General features: G+C 40.5%; 1 protein-coding gene across 5 annotated transcripts in view; it reads right to left on the minus strand.

Annotated features, from left to right (window-relative positions):
* mre11a (MRE11 homolog A, double strand break repair nuclease) overlaps positions 1-17,182 on the minus strand; it is a 177,044-nt gene that overhangs the window by 68,628 nt on the left and 91,234 nt on the right. The window contains exon 1 of one of the 5 annotated variants that reach the window (XM_059964623.1): positions 16,949-17,132. The exons of the other annotated variants lie outside the window; for them this stretch is intronic. Within the exon in view, the coding sequence (XP_059820606.1) occupies positions 16,949-16,968 (20 nt within the window). The 5' untranslated portion in view covers positions 16,969-17,132. Of the gene's footprint in view, positions 1-16,948; positions 17,133-17,182 lie in introns of those variants that run through there. 5 annotated transcript variants of the gene reach the window in all.

Raw genomic sequence — 17,182 nt, forward strand, 5'->3', positions numbered from 1 at the left:
TAAAAAATCTTCAGCCAGATGGAAGATGGAAAGAAGCTATGGAGAGAGTGCAGAGGAGATTTACCAGGATGTTGCCTGGTTTGGAGAACAAGTCATATGAATCAAGGTTAGCAGAGCTGGGACTTCTCTCTTTGGAGCGTAGAAGAATGAGAGGGGACTTGATAGAGGTCTACAAGATTATGAGAGGCATAGATAGGGTGGTTAGTCAATACCTGTTTCACAGGGCACCAATAGCAAACACCAGAGGGCATATGTACAAAATTAAGGAAGGAAAGTTTAGGGGAGACATCAAGGGTAAGTTGTTGTTGTTTTTTTTTTTACACAGAGGGTTGTGAGTGCCTGGAATGACTTGCCAGGGATGGTGGCGGAGGCTAAGATATTAGGGGTTATTTAAAAGCCTCTTGGCCAGGCACGTAGATGAAAGAAAAACAGAGGGTTATGGGGTAGTGTGGGTTTAGTACTTTTTTTTAAGGATTATATGGGTCGGCACAACATGGAGGGTTGAAGGGCCTGTACTGTGCTGTATGTTCTATGGTAAGGGAGAACAGCAAATGTCTGGGGTGGTTGGGGGTCTCAGTAAAGCCAAAGCTTTACAGAGGCAGTAAAAATTATAGAAGAAATCTATGCAGGGGAGACAAGTTTCCGTGATGTGCTGTGTCCACAACTCTCCGCAGTCTCTTTCCACCACATGCTAAGTAGTTGCCATTCCAAACTGTGATGCATCCAGATATGATGCTTTCTAATGTGCATTGATAAAAATTGGTAAGGATTGACAGACACATGGCAAATTGCATCTATTTCAATGCACTTAGCTTAAAAGGTAAGGTGGACAAACTGAGGGCAAGGATTGCCTCAAGGCACTACAATATTGTGGCCATAACAAAAACATAGGCAAGAGATGGACACAACTGCCAGGTCAGTGTTCCAGGATCCAATGCTATGCTTTAGGAAGGACAGAGGAACAAGTAGGAGTGGATGGCTTGTTATCTTCTTAAAAAGGGAGGATATAACAGTCATGCTTAGAGAGGATATTCTTGAGGGATCATTTAAAGACGCCATTTGGGTAGAATCCAGAAATAAGGAGGAGCTAGTCACTTTGGTAAGGCTATATTATAGATTTCCCCCAATAGTTAGTGGGAACTTCAGGAGCAGATGTGTCAAGAAGTTACACAAAGTTTTGAGAATGGTAGGGTAGTGCTAGTGAGAGATTTCCATTTTCCTGGTATCGACTAGGTCACTCAGAGTACATAGGGCCAGGATGGGGCAGAATTGGGGTGGCTCAACACAGTTTCCTCACACAAAATACATTGGAACCTTCTCAAGAAGGAGAAATACTGGATTTCCTCTTCGAGAACGAGGAAGGCCCAGTAACTGAAGTGGCAGTTGGGGAGTACTTTGGGTCCAGTGAACACCATTTTCTTAGTTTTAAAGTAACTGTGAAAAACAATAGAACAGGTCCACAGGTTCTAAAGTGGAGCAGGGCCAACTTTGGGCGTTAGGCAGGATCTAGTTGAGGTCAACTGGGCAACTCTATTTATGTTTGTTTGTTTATTTAGAGATACAGCACAGTATCAGGCACTTCTGCCCAACAAGCCCATGCTGTACAATTACACCCAGGTGTCCAATTAACCCATGCGTCTTTGGAACGTGGGAGGAAACTGGAGCACTCAGAGGAAACCCAAGCAATCCTTACAAACAGTGGCAGAATTGAACCCAGGCTGCTGGCACTGTAATAGTATTATAGTAACTGCTACACTACTGTGCTGCACCTTTAAAGGCAAAGAAACAGCTGGCATGTGGGACGCTTTTATAAGCATCATATCAAAAGTTCAGGGGCAACATGTTCCCATTAGGGTGAAAGGTAGGCATACCAAGTTCAAGGAACCCTGGCTAATGTGAGATATTAAGGCTCTGGTCAGGAAAACAAAAAGGCAGTTTGGATCATTTTAGGTAGCTGGGTACAAATGAATCCCTCAACAGTTATAAAAACCTGAAGAGGGAAATCAGGAGATCAAATAGAGGGTATAAAATGGATTTAGCAGATAGGGTAAAAGATAATCCCAAGAGGTTCTTCAGTTCTATTAATAGCAAAAAGGTTGACTAGGGAAAGATGAAGTCCTCTTAAAGACCATTGGGGTGCCTACATGTGGAACCACAGAAAATGACTGAAATTTGAATGTTAATTTCTCCATGGTGTTTATTGAGGGTGATAAGTACTGAGGAAGGAGGTGTTTGCAGCCTTGAAGCGCATTAAGATGAGCAAATTCCCAGGGCCTGACCGAGTGCAACCCTGGATCTTATGGGAGGCCAGGGAAGAAATCACAGAGGCACTTACAGAAAGAAATACTTGCTTTGTTGATAGCCACTGATAAAGTTCCAGAAGACTAGTGTGACTAATGTTCCAGAAGACTAGTGTGACTAATGTTGTTCCATTACTCAGAAAGGGCAGCAAGGACAGGCCAGAGTACCACAGCTTGGTGAACCTGACTTCAGTTGCAGGGAAGTTACTGCAGGGAATTCTGCGGGTCAAGATCTACCATCAATCACTTCGATAGTCAAGGCATGATCAGGAATAGTCAGCAAGTTCTGTGGATGGGAGGTGATGTCTGACAAATCATTTGGAGTTTTTCGAAGAGGTAACTAAGGGAATAGATGAAGGTAAAGCAGTGAATGTTGCTTATATGGACTTCAGAGCTTGCACAGCCCCAAAGGGTAACCTGACTGGGAAGGGAAGGTTGCAAGGGATTCTGGGACGGACTGTGAAGTAGATTCAGAATTGGTTGGATGATAGGAAGCAGAGGATGATGGTTGAAGGTCAATTTTCCTACTGGAAACCTGTGACTAGTGGGTTGGCCCAGAAGTCAGTCTGGGAACCTCTGTTATTTGTTATTTATGTTGTTACGGATTCAAGCAACAATAAATATATGAGTGAAACGGGTTTTTATAACAAATAACATGTTTATTAAACACTGAAAACAAACCCCCCAAAAGTAAACAAATAACTAACGTAACTGGAAATCAGCTGCTGTGCGGCAGCTTAAACAGTTCTTAAAGCAAGGAAGCTTAACAGTTCTTAAAGCGATGTTGCAAAAACAGTTCTCAAAGTAGTATTGCAAAAGTTCAAAATGCTCACAGTCCACTTAAGGGAGAGACTTTTTAAGACGACTTAAATTCTCTTTCACGTCGTGTTGCTTCGGTTCCCAAATCGAACTTTTCCCACGATGAATTTACGGGGATGAACAAATGAAATGGCTTAAAGGCACTGACCTTTCCTTAACAAAACTGTTCCCAATCCTTTCTGCTATTTCACAGGGATTAACACGAGAACAGTCAACAAATTCCTTCTGAACAAGGATCAAACAAGGTCGAAACTGTTTCACCATTGAAATCGATTCTCCTCGATCTTTTAACTTCCGAACTCCAATCTTCACTCTCCACTGATTCTCAACTAGCAGTGTTATAAAGAAACTGCTGGCAATGACCTTTTAAACTTTAGGCATTAAATAAAACTTCATCTTTCAACTAAACTGCGTCATAACATTAAATCACGCAGTGGCATGAAGTCAACATGGCAAATCCAGCCACGAACTGCCCCTCCTCACAGGGAGGGGTCCTCCTTTGAGACCCTGTAAAAAAAATCCTGTCACATGACCTCTACTGGTGGGAAAATGACGTCACTCCACCATCACAAGACTATTACCTCAAGTCTAGTATAGCTTCAACACCAGTCACGTGACAAGGGTATGAAACACCTCCCTCCAAAAAAAAAATTTTTTGGTCTGTCAATAACAAAAATTTTAACAATTATTTACAAGAAAAACAGATGTATAAATTTTAATAACATACACAATATACAATACAGTATCATATAACATCTTACAATACAGTAGGAGTGTTACAATTGTAAAAAAAACACTCCATAAAAAAAATTACATTGTCTATCTCGATGTTGAATGTACAAACAGCAACCACATTATCTTTACCTTTAATATGAGTTATCACAATTTTGTACTCTTGTAACATCAAACTCCAATTTAATAATCTTCTGTTTTTGTTTTTCATCTTACTCAGAAAAACTAACGGATTATGATCAGTGTAAACAATAAGTGGTTTTTGAGTTGTACCAACATCTTCCTCAAAATATTCTAAAGCTGAAACAAGAGATAACAATTCCTTCTCTATTGTCGAATAATTTCTTTGATGCTTATTAAATTTCTTAGAAAAGTAAGCTACTAGATGATCAATCTCATCACCCTCATTCCTTTGCATTAATACTGCTCCTGCAGCCTCATCACTAGCATCTACAACTAATGAGAAAGGTTTTTCAAAGTCAGGTGCCTTGAGCACAGGTTGTTGACATATCATTGTTTTCAATTTTTCAAATGCTTCTTGACAAGGCACTGTCCACACAAACTTCACATTCTTCTGCAAAAGGTTAGTTAATGGAAGGGCAACATTAGCAAAATTCTTACAAAATTTTTGATAATATCCTACTATTCCCAAGAACCTTCTGAGAGATTTCTCCCCCGTTGGGAGTGGCAATCTCTAAAACTGTCCGAACTTTTGCCTGAACAGGAGCTACCTTACCTTGACCCACAACATAACCAAGGTAAATCATGCCAAATTCACTCTTAGCTAAATTAATAGTTAAGTTAGCTTTTGAAAGCCTTTCAAACAATTTCTTCACCGCAATAACGTGTGCTTCCCAAGTATCATTTCCTGTCACTAAATCATCAATATAAGCATCAGTATCTTTCAATCCCTGAATCACAGAGTTAATCATCCTCTGGAAAGTATCTGGGGCATTCTTCATCCCAAATGGAAGAACATTATATTCATATAACCCAGATGGAGTTACAAATGCAGAAATCTCTCTACCTCTGTCCGTTAATGGAACACACCAATACCCTTTCAATAAATCAATCTTTGCAAGGAACTTTGCTTTTCCAACTTTATCTACACAATCATCTACTCTAGGAATTGGATATGCATCTGTTTTTGTTACAGCATGTACCTTCCTACAGTCCATACAAAACCTAATACTACCATCTGGTTTTGGCACCATAACACAGGGTGAACTCCAATTCGAGTTAGAATGTCTAATAATATTATTCTCTAACATATATTTAATTTCTTTCTCAGCAAGTTCACATTTTCCTATGTTCATCCTATATGGGTGTTGTTTAATAGGTTTGGCATCTCCAACATCTACATCATGTGAAGCTATAGTAGTCCTTCTCAGAACATCTGGAAACAAATCCTTATATTTAAAAATTAATTCCTTCATCTGTTGTTTCGGTTCTAGCTGTAAATGTGCTAATTTCTCATCAATATTTTCCAGAATGGTTGAATTTAGTAACCTAACAGAAACAATATTGGATTTAGAATGAAATTCAGATGAATCATCTATCATGTTCCTCGTTAAATCAACCTCATTCTCACTAACCACAACAGTCACAGTATCAGATTGTTTCTCAAAATACGGTTTTATATTATTTATATGGCAAAGTTGTGTTGACTTTCTACGATCTGGAGTTTTTATCACGTAATCCACATCATTGACTTCAGACACAATTTCATAAAGACCATGAAATCTAGCTTGTAAAGGATTCGTTTGTACTGGGAAAAGAATCAACTCCTTATCGCCAGGCTTAAACATCCTCATCCTAACTTCTTTATCATACCAAGTCTTCATTTTCTCCTGAGCCAATTTTAAATTTTCCTTGGCTAAGCTGCAAGCTTTATGTAACCTGTCCTTAAATTTCAAAACATAGTCCAACAAATTAGTGTGTACTTCCTTACTGTTCTTTTAATAAAGCTAAAGGTCCTCTAACTCTATGCCCAAATATAAGTTCAAATGGACTGAAACCTAAAGATTCTTGTACCGATTCCCTTACTGAAAATAAAAGTTAAGTTTATACCCTCATCCCAATCACTTTCATTTTCCACACAATATGTCCTAATCATATTCTTGAGGGTAGAATGAAACCTCCCCAAGGCACCTTGACTCTCTGGATGGTATGCAGACGAAGTGATCTGCTTAGCTCCCAATTCATAAACTATCTGTTGAAACAATCCAGACATAAAATTACTGCCTTGATCAGTTTGCATTTCCCTAGGTAATCCACAAAAAGCAAAGAATTTTATAAGGGGCTTTGTCACAGTTTTAGCTTTTATATTCCTAAGTGGTACTGCCTCTGGAAACCTAGACGAAGTACACATGATAGTCAACAAATACTGATAACCAGTTTTTGTCTTTGGTAATGGACCAACACAATCTACAATAACTTTAGAAAACGGTTCACCAAATGCTGGAATAGGTTGTAATGGAGCCAGTGGTGTAACTTGATTTGGTTTACCCACAATTTGACAAGTATGGCATTTTACAAAACATCACCACATCTTTTCTTAGACCAGGCCAGTAAAAATGTTTTAAAATCTTGTCCACAGTTTTCCTTACCCCTTGATGTCCACCTAAAGGCACACTATGAGCTAAAGTCAAAATCTCATTTCGATAAACTTTAGGGACAACTACCTGGTAAACAATATTCCATTCCTCACTTGCAGGAATTGTAGGTGATCTCCATTTCCTCATCAACACTCCTTTTTCCAAGTAATATCCTACTGGCACCTTCTCAATTTCACTATCTAGTAGAGCTTGCTCTCTTAATTTTATAATCTCAGGGTCTCTATTCTGCTCTGCTATCATCTCCTTCCGAGACAGAGATAAATCTTCATAGTCAGACTTACTCCAAGAATCTTGTTCAAACAACAAAGGTAAGAAAGTCTCTGACACATCCTCAAAACTCAAACCCCAAGTTGAACAGTCATGAATAACAACCTCATTCTGCGCATCAATCTTTTTAGCCATAGCTCTAGTCACAACACAGGAAGAATCTGTGTTAGAATTCAACTCTGGTTCCTCTGACTCCATTGTCAAATGCACTTCAAGAAAAACTTGTCCACCTGCCAAGTCATTACCTAACAATAAAGAAATACCCTTCACAGGTAAGCTATGCTGTAATCCTACTTTAACAAATCCGGTAACTAACCCTGACTTTAAATTTACTTTCTGCAAATGTACAGGCATAAAATCATTCCCAACACCTCTTATATAATTTACCTCACCAGTATCAGACTCTTCATTAAACTTCAATACACTGTCTAACATCAGTGATTGAGAAGCTCCAGTATCCCTAAGGATTTTTATTGGCACCAGAGTAGATCCTTCTTTCAAGGATACAAACCCTTCAGTTATAAAATGATCATATCCCTTTCTAACTTGGTCAGACTCTAACAAAACCTCATTTGTGTTTATCAAACCCTGTAATTTTACAGGTGCTTCAGTATGTTGCACACAAGCATCTGGAACTGCTTCCTTCTCTTTCTTTTTCAATCTGAAACAGTTAGCTATTACATGGCCAGGCTTCCTACAATAGTTACAAATAAGACTAAACTGTCTTTCCTTCACAGGTTTTCCTTCCTCCTTACCTTTCTCATTAACTTCTGATTTAATTTCTGATTTACCTTGAGTCTCCGTGTTATTTTTCCTCTTAAAAATTCTGCCCTGAGGAAATTTATTCTTATGGATTAAAGCATACTCATCAGCTAATCTAGCACAGTCCTGCAATTTATCAGTATCCCTCTCATTTAAGTAGGTCCTTACTTCAACAGGAATGCTTTTAAATTCCTCCATTAAAATCAGCTCTTTCAATGTATCATAGTCCTCATTTACATTTTTAGAAGAAACCCATCTCTCAACAGCTTTATCATAGGCAAATTCCACATAAGTTTTTTCCACTGACTTCTTCAAACTTCTGAATCTTTCTCTATACGCTTCTGGGACTAATTCGTATGATTTTAAAATATGCATTTTCACAACATCATAATCTAATGCTTGCGCAGCAGTTAAAGCTGTATAAACTTCTTGTGCTTTGCCTTTAATTACACTTTGTAACAACACTGACCATTTATCTTTCAGCCACTCTGAAATCTGAGCAATCGTTTCAAAATGTTGGAAATATCTTTCCACTTCTATTTCACGAAATGGTGGGACCAATTTAATTTCTTGACTAGCAACAAACGGTTTTCTAGAACCAGAAGACTGATTCCCAGACCTTAATTCTGTCATCGCTTTTTCAAATTCCCTTTTTTTCTGATCAGCTTCTAACCTACAACGCTCCAATTCTGCTTTACTTTGTTCCAACTTCATTTGTTCGATTTGCAACTGCATCTCTATATTACTTATTGGAAATGACTCTAAGATCAATTCCTCAAAATCACCCGAATCCACATAGTGTGACGCGATTTTTCTCTGTATTACAACCTTTGATGTAGTCTTCAAAATACCTTTAAGTTGCAATCTACTAGCTATCTCAGACACCTCAGTTTTTTTCGCCTTCGCCAACAACTCCACGTCTGGCGAAGCCAGAAACTCATCAATATTCATTGTTGCCGAATACCACTCACAAGCCAATCAAACAAAAGAATCGAGTATTCCCCTTTTCCAAAACACCGAATGAAAATTTAACAAGCACTTAAACTCAAACGAACCAATCCGGATGCAGCCCCCATATTTATGTTACAGATTCAAGCAACAATAAATATATGAGTGAGGCAGGGGTTTTTATAACAAATAACACGTTTATTAAACACTGAAAACAAACGCCCCAAAAGTAAACAAATCACTAACGTAACTGGAAGTCAGCTGCTGTGCAGCAGCTTAAACAGTTCTTAAAGCAAGGAAGCTTAACAGTTCTTAAAGCGATGTTGCAAAAACAGTTCTTCAAAGTAGTTTTGCAAAAGTTCAAAATGCTCACAGTCCATTTAAGGGAGAGACTTTTTAAGATGATTTAAATTCTCTTTCATGTCGTGTTGCTTCGGTTCCCAAATCGATCTTTTCCCACGATGAATTTACAGGGATGAACAAATGAAACGGCTTAAAGGCACTGACCTTTCCTTTACAGAACTGTTCCCAATCCTTTCGGCTATTTCACAGGGACTAACACGAGAACAGTCAACGAATTCCTTCCGAATAAGGATCAAACAAGGTCGAACCTGTTTCACTGTCGAAATCGATTCTCCTCAATCTTTTAACTCCCGAACTCCGATCTTCACTCTCCATTGATTCTCAACTAGCAGTGTTATAAAGAAACTGCTGGCAATGACCTTTTAAACTTTAGGCATTAGATAAAACTTCATCTTCCAACTAAACTGCGTCATAACATTAAATCACACAGTGGCATGAAGTCAACATGGCAAATCCAGCCACGAACTGCCCCTCCTCACAGGGAGGAGTCCTCCTTTTATACCCTGTAAAAAAAAACTGTCACATGACCTCTACTGGCGGGAAAATGACGTCACTCCACCATCACAAGACCATTACCTCAAGTCCAGTATAGCTTCAACCCCAGTCAAGTGACAAGGGTAAGTAACAATGTAAATTATTTGGATGTAAAGCTATATGTCATGATTAGTAATTTTACTGATGACACTAAAGTAAGGGGTTATGTTGATAGTGAAGCAGGTTATAATGACTTGTGAAGTGGTTTTGATCAGTTAAGGAGATGGGCCAAGTAATTACAAAAGGACTTTACTTAGGCAAGTGTGAGGTGACGTATTCTGGACATTCAAACCAGCATAGAACCTAGACAGTGAATGAAAGGGCACTGACAAGTGTTGTGGAACAGAGGATCTGGGAGTACAAGTGCACAGTTCATGAATGCGGTCATACAAGTAGACAATGTAATGAAGAAGGCAGTTACTCATTAGTCAGGGCATCTGATAAGGTATGTGAAGGGTTAACACAGCCAGTTAAACATAGCAGGCTGTTTTCGCTGCTGATGATCAACAGATGAGCTAAGCCATGCTGAGCCACATTTCCTCTCAGAGTTAGACAGTGTTTCAAGATCCCAGTTTCTTTGTGCAGTCAAGCGCAGAGATAGGACTGCTCCACCCTGTTTGTGTATGAGGCCATTACACCTATTCTGTAATTTGTCTCTCAGTACTGTCAAGCAATAGTTAAGTCTGACTCCAGGTATGTGTGTGGGGGGTATCTGAACGACTATATCCATTTTGTAAGGGTAATTGTGAGTCAGTTGGTGGACCAGGCAGGAACAGTCACAGAATATTCCTATTTGATCGACTAACTTGAGTAAGCCCCAGGTGCTTTGAATAAAGAGATAGTACTTATATGGTCTCTGAGTGACTTTATCCGGATTCGACTTCCACACATCGTATTCAGCAGTAGAAACATTATATTGCAGTGACATAATTGCTTGTGACAGCAATGGTTGAAGTTCCTGCAACTTGGAGATTGTATACAATTTAGGTCCCCCTGTTGTAGGAAAGACTCTGTCAAACTGCAGAGGGTGCAGAAGTTATTTACCAGAACGCTGTCTGGAGAGATCATCCATGCTGGATCTTTATTCCTTGGGACGCAACAGAATGAGCGGTCACCTCACAAAAGTTCATACATCATGAGGGGTATGGATAAGGAAGATGGTCATAGACTTTTCCCCAGGGTTGAGGAGCCCAATATCGGTGAGCAGAGATACAAGATGAGAAAGGAAAGAGTTAAAAGAGACTTGAGAGGTAACTTCTTTACACAGAAAGTAATGTGTATCTGGAATGAGTACCACAGGAAGGGGTCAAGGCAGGTACAATGCTACTTTTAAGAGGAATTTGGTTAGGTAAGTGGAGCATTAGGGCTTGTAAGGTTATAGGCTAAACGTAAGCAACTGGGACTAACAGGAAGAGTGGTGTCGGGGTCAGCTGGGCCAAAGGGCCTGTTTCCATGCATTTCCATCTTCCATTTCCCTAACCTACATACCAGATGAAATTATATTATTTTTCTTCTCTCTGTTATGTGAAATGTAAATACAAATGTGTTGTATATTGTCATGTATTGAAATGGGTAAGGTCAGTTAGTTTGACATTTGTCAGGTATGGGGACAGAACCACACGACGTGCAGGAGCATGGAAGCGAGAATGAGAAATAAAGACATGCTCAGAGCATGAAGCACTGAGTCATGATATATGCACTCCCTGATTAAGTACGAGGATAGGTTGCAAATACACAACAGGGGCAATGAGGATACAGATCTTGAAAGTTGATAAAAGTGGAAAATCCGGGATCCAACACTTCCAATGTTTTACTGAGCCAGCTATGCTAGGTCCGAGATGGATATGGTGGGTCAACTCATTTGAACTTTCTGCCAACGGTAAAAGACTGACGGTGGATAGTAACACAACAGATAACATAAAACAAAGAAGGAGAGCACTACTTTTTACATCTTGCTGGACCAGATGTACAGGGTATAGTCTCAACACTACCAAACACAGGACAAGTCACAGACTATGCAGCAGCACTGAATGCTTACTTCGTTCCCCAGGTCAACACTACATTTGCCCGGCAGCATTTTCATCAGGTGAGATGGTTCAATTCACATTCGGCAGGCAGCAAAAGACAGCAATTTTCAAACTGACACAGACAACTAAATCAGAGACGCCAAAGTGGGAAAATGTAACTCAGTCTATGTGCGGAGAAAACTACTGGAGAATATGCAGGACCTAACACTTGCCCACACACTGGAAATAGCGGCACAATGTGAAGAAGTAGAGGAATAGTTATCAGCCATGTCACTCCAAGGGAGCCAGCCAAAGACTGTGTGCCGTCTTTCACACTGTGAGGACACAGCACATGGCAAAAAGACAGACAGGAAAAGAAAGTCTACTAATACAAATAAAAGGAAATGCTACAGATGTGGAAACACAGATCATCTGGGTAGAGAACCAAAGTGATCAACTCATGGACAGATGTTCAGAAAATGCACTGGTAAGGATCACTTTGCAAAAATGGGCCAGACAAAAGGATTAAAGACACAAAAAGTGAACAATGTTGAGGATGAACAGAAGGCATTTGCATGTGTTGTTAATGAGACAGTTATCTGAAAAAAATTACTTTTTTTTGTTTAGGGGGTGTAAATCTGTGCATGTTAGTAGATTCAGGAGCCAGAAGTAATATACTGGGTGAAAATGTGTGGGAAAAGCTAAAGTCAGAGAAAATAAAGTGCCATTCATTTATTCCTAAGCAGAAGAGGAAGCTGTACCCATATTAATCAAGACATCACTGGAGGTTAAGGGGATGTTTGAATGTGAAATAAGTATTGAAAACAGAACAGACCAGGCAGGGTCCATCGTGATAAAAGGCAATGGTGAACCACTCCTAGGTAGAGAAACAACTACAACATTGGTGTGTTAAAGATTTGAGAAAATGTGTCAGTAGTGACAGACATTAAAGAGTCACTTAAGCTGCAGTACCCAAAGTGTCTGAAGAGGTAGGGAGGCTGAACACTAAGCAGATCAGGCTGTACGTTGATCCAAAAGTAAAGCCTGTGACCCAGCCACTCAGACTCACAACTTACAACTTCAGGGAAGCTGTTGAGAGAAAAAAAATGAACAGCTAATGAAACTGGACATTAGTGAGAAGGTTGAAGGCCAAACTCCTGGGGTTAACTCAGTAGCAATTTTATCAAAACCTCACAAGGACATCAGAACGTGCCTAGACATGAGAAGGGCAAATTAAGCAATTATGAGGGAGAGATATCCCATTCCAACTCTAGATGAGATACTGCAGGGTATGAATGGAACTACGGTGTTTAGCAAACCAGACTTGAAATGGGGCTATCACCAGCTAGAGCTAACTCCAGACTATAGAGAGATAACCACATTTGCAGTGCATAATGATGTGAATAGACCGATATTTGGTGCATCATCAGCCAGTGAGCAGTACCAGCACGAGTCAGCAAATGCTTCAGATGGAACTGAAGGAGATAAGAACACCTCAGATGATGTGACTGCACATGTGCCTAACCAAAAACTGCACGATGAGAGACTGCACGCTGTCTTAAGAGATTCGCAGAGTGTGGACTGACACTGAACCCAGAGAAATGTCAGTTCAACATGGACAGTCTGGTTTTCGCAGGAATTCTCGTCACAGAAAGGCATTAGACCAACTGAGGACAGAGTGTGAGCAGTAATGGAGGCTCGTGAACCACAAATGCCACCAAAGCGAGGAGTTTCCCAGGCCTTCTTGGCTACAACAACAGATTCATACCAGAGTTTGCAACTTTTGTCAGAACCACTCAGACGATTGTGTGACCAGGAAGGACACACAGTTCAAGTTCGAAGATGAACAGAGGCAGGTATTCAAGGCCCCAAAAGAGGAGCTAGCAAGAGCAGGTATATTGGCCAATTTTGATAAAGATGCACCAACTAAAGTAATAGCAGGTGCCAGCCAGGTCAGACTGGGGGCAGTACTCATACAAAAGTAAAATGAAGAGATGGTACCTGTCTGCTCTGTGAGCCGTAGTCTCACAGACTGTGAGTGAAAATACTCACAAGCAGAGCGAGAAGCATTAGCACTAGCATGGGCCTGTGAAAGACTTCATCCTTATTTATATGGGAGGAAAATTTGACCTGATCACAGATCACAAAGCTTTGGAGATGATATACAGCCCAAGATCTAAACCATACACATGCATATAGCGGTGGGTCCTCAGATTGCAACTATATGACTACAGAGTCATACACCTGCCAGGAAAACAGAGCATTGCAGACCCACTGTCGAGGCTACTGGGAGAGACTGCTCAAAAAGAGAAACATAAGCATTATTCAGAGAAACGTCAGGTTCATAAATATGAATCCTACACCTAAAGCTCTGACAACATGAAAAGTGGAGAGAGCCTCAGCCACAGATCCAGAGCTGCAGGAAGCGCATAAAGCTGTCATGGGTAGACACTTTGAGAACTGTAAGGCATATGCGTCCATTGCGAATGAGATGTGTGTAGTGGGTCATCTTACCTTTAGAGGGACACAGATTGTGTTATCAAAAGCCCTGCACACAAGGACACTCGCCAGAGCTCATGAAGGACACTTGGGAATCGTTGGTACAAAGCAGCATCTCAGAACCAAGGGTTGGTGGCTTGGTACGATTAAAGCAGCTGAGAAATACTGCAAAACTTGTCACGGCTGTCAAAATGTATCTAGACCCGACCCACCAGAACCACTAAAACTGGCACTGTTACTGATTGGTCCTTGGCAGGAGGTAGCTGCTGATTTGCTTGGATCATTACCAACAAACCATTCCACTCTAGTAGAATATGACATTTTGACCTCTACAAGTATAGAGATGGTTATTGACAGTCTGGAGAACATTTTCAGTAGGCATGGACTGCCCATATCTATCAGATCAGATATTGGACCTCAATTCAGATCTGAACAGTTCAAGGAATATTGTAAGAGTAATGGAATCAAACACCTGAAACCAACGCCAAAGTGGGCTCAGATGAAGTGGAGCAACAAAATGCATCACTGATGAAAGGGATTGGGATCGCTCAAGCAGAAGGACTTGACTGGAAACATGAACTGAGAAAATATGTGACTGAGTACAGATGTGTGAGGCATACCACTACAAGGAAAAGTCCTTCGCTATAACAGCAAAATAAGAGGGGAGATACCAGACATCAAGGAGGTAAACAGCAGAACTGGAGGTACGAGATCAGGATGCAGAACAAACAGGAAAGTAAAAGCTGTATGCAGATGATCACAGAGGAACACAAGAGTACTGTAAAAGCTGGGGACACTGTGCTTATCCAGTAAGGAAAAGTGGAAAAATTCACCAGTCCCTTCAACACTACACCACACTAGGTGGTGAAGAAAACAGGAAATCAAGTGGTAATTGATCTCTAACGGGAGTGCAGTATGCAAGGAATACCAAACGTGTAAAAAAGCCCAACACAAGGAGACTTTTAACAAACAGGAGGAAACTCAAGGATTTGACAAAGAGGTACCGGGACAAGAGGACAATATGATGGACAGTTACAGACAAGCTTAGATTCACAGTGAGCAGAAGCCATTACCACTCATTGAAGAGAAACCGGTACAGAAACCTCAAAGGGTTAGAAAATAACCTCTGAAGTTTAATGACCTTGTACTGCAGTAGACCTTTAAGTTGTGGACTTTGAAACAAAGAAAACTGTTGTAAGTTGAAAAAGAAGTTTACAGTTCCAGAGTTATTAAATTGAAACAGAAAATGTTTTGGTTATAGTCATGCATGTCAGAGAATGTGTGTTGAATTGAAATGGTTTAAGTCTGTGAATTGAATGTGTTCTAAAACATTCAAATTCATTTCTCAGGAAAGAAGGGATGTCATGTATTGAAATGGTAAGGTCAGTTAATGTAGTTTGACACTTGTCAAGCAAGGCGATGGTGTCGTCAGTCAGAACAACACGTGATGTGAGAATGAGAAATAAAGACTCGTCCAGTGCATGAAGCATGGAATCTTGATATATCCACTAATTAAGTACTAAAACAGTCTGTAAATACGTAACATATGTACGAAGACACAACAGAGTGCTGATGATGAAATATGAAGCAGCAATCTGCTGCTGGAATTTAGCAGGTCAAGCTGCATCTGTGAGGAGAAAGGAACTGTCTAGATTTTGAGTTGAAACCTTACATCATGACCGCCTTTTTTAAAAAATGGGAACCTTTACGAGGGAGGCCAATGGCAAATGGAATTTGGAACCGAACTGGAAATTGTGGAGGAGAGGGAGCCTGTTGCAAACTGTATGGATGGAACCAGGATTGGGAGAGAAAGGGGAATAAAGTTGGAAGGCCGAATGAACAGCAGAGGGTTCAGGCCCTGTTATAGGGTTTCAACATAGAACATCAACAATTTCTTTTCCTTCCAAAGGTGCTGCTTCACCTGAGTACCCCAGCAGATTGTTTGTTGTATGTGTATGGAATACTTTCTCAAACTTTCCGTTAGTAACATTTGACAAATCTATCATTTTAACTCAGTCAATAAGCCAACCAAGTTGTTTTGAAATGCACCCAATTCAGCAGCAATGATCACTGTAACCTATCAGTTGTAAAATCTGTACGTGCCCTTTGAGGATATCTTAGTAATATTCAGGTATCATCAACTATAATTAGTAAAGTTTAAAATAATTTCCTTAAAAATATCCTTGTGCAGAAAAAAATGCATTAAGATTAAAGTTGATGATTTTGTCTTTAGTCAGAACAGAAAAAATAACAATACTCAGTATATTTCCATCTTTCTGTCACAGCGGTGTCAAGAAAACAACTTTACCCTCAATGTCGCAAAAACAAAGGAGCTGGTTGTGGATTACAGAAGGAATGGAGATGGGTTAACCCCTATTGACATCAATGGATCTGGGGTTAGGAGGGTGAACAGCTTTGAATTCCCTAGCATTCACTTCACTAGGGATCTCACGTGGTCTGTGTGGTGAAAAAGACACAACAGCTCCTCTTTCACCTTAGACGGTTGAAGAAGTTTGGTATGGGCCCCCAAATCCTAAGAACTGGCTACATCACTGCCTGGTATGGGAACCGTAGCTCCCTTAATCACAGGCCTCTACAGAGAGTTATGTGGACAGCCCAGCGCATCTGTAGTTGGGAACTTCCCATGATTCAGGACATTTACAAACACGGGGGTGAGAAAAGGAGCAGGAGCATCATTGGGGGCCCGAGTCACCCCAACCACAAACTGTTTCAGCTGCCACCATCCTGGGAAACGGTACCGCAACGTAAAAGCCAGGACCAACAGGCTCCGCAATAGCTTCTTCCACCAGGCCACCAGACTCACGCTGATTTGAGTGTATTTCTAAGTTACGTTGACTGTTCTATTTATTACAAATTACTATGGTTGCACATTTAGACGGAGGCGTAAAGATTTTTACTCTATGTGAAAGATGTAAGAAATGAAAGTCAATTCAGTCTTAAAATAAAACTATTATTTAAATGATATTGAGACCCTGCACATTCCTCTAAGTGGCCTTGCAACGAAACTGACAAATTTGCCCAAATCTCTAAAAGGCAAAAAGAAAACGAAGTGTGAAACCTTCCCTGACACGCAACTTACAAGGTGTTTCCAGCACTCATCTCAACAGGCTGCTCGGCTCCGCTTTCAGTTTCACCTGCACCTGGAAACAAGGCTCGGATCTCCGCAAGAGGGAAACGTGATCCTCATAAATCGACGGCGCAGTCGGGAACACTTCACTCTTGTTTGGGACCTAGTGAGACTCCGAACTGCAACGCGCGCCCGAACCGCCAATTTCCACTGACTACAGCCGGAACCAAAAGTCGGGTTCACCCC

Source organism: Hypanus sabinus, chromosome 3 (genome assembly GCF_030144855.1).
Source record: "Hypanus sabinus isolate sHypSab1 chromosome 3, sHypSab1.hap1, whole genome shotgun sequence".
Taxonomy (NCBI): Eukaryota; Metazoa; Chordata; class Chondrichthyes; order Myliobatiformes; family Dasyatidae; genus Hypanus; species Hypanus sabinus.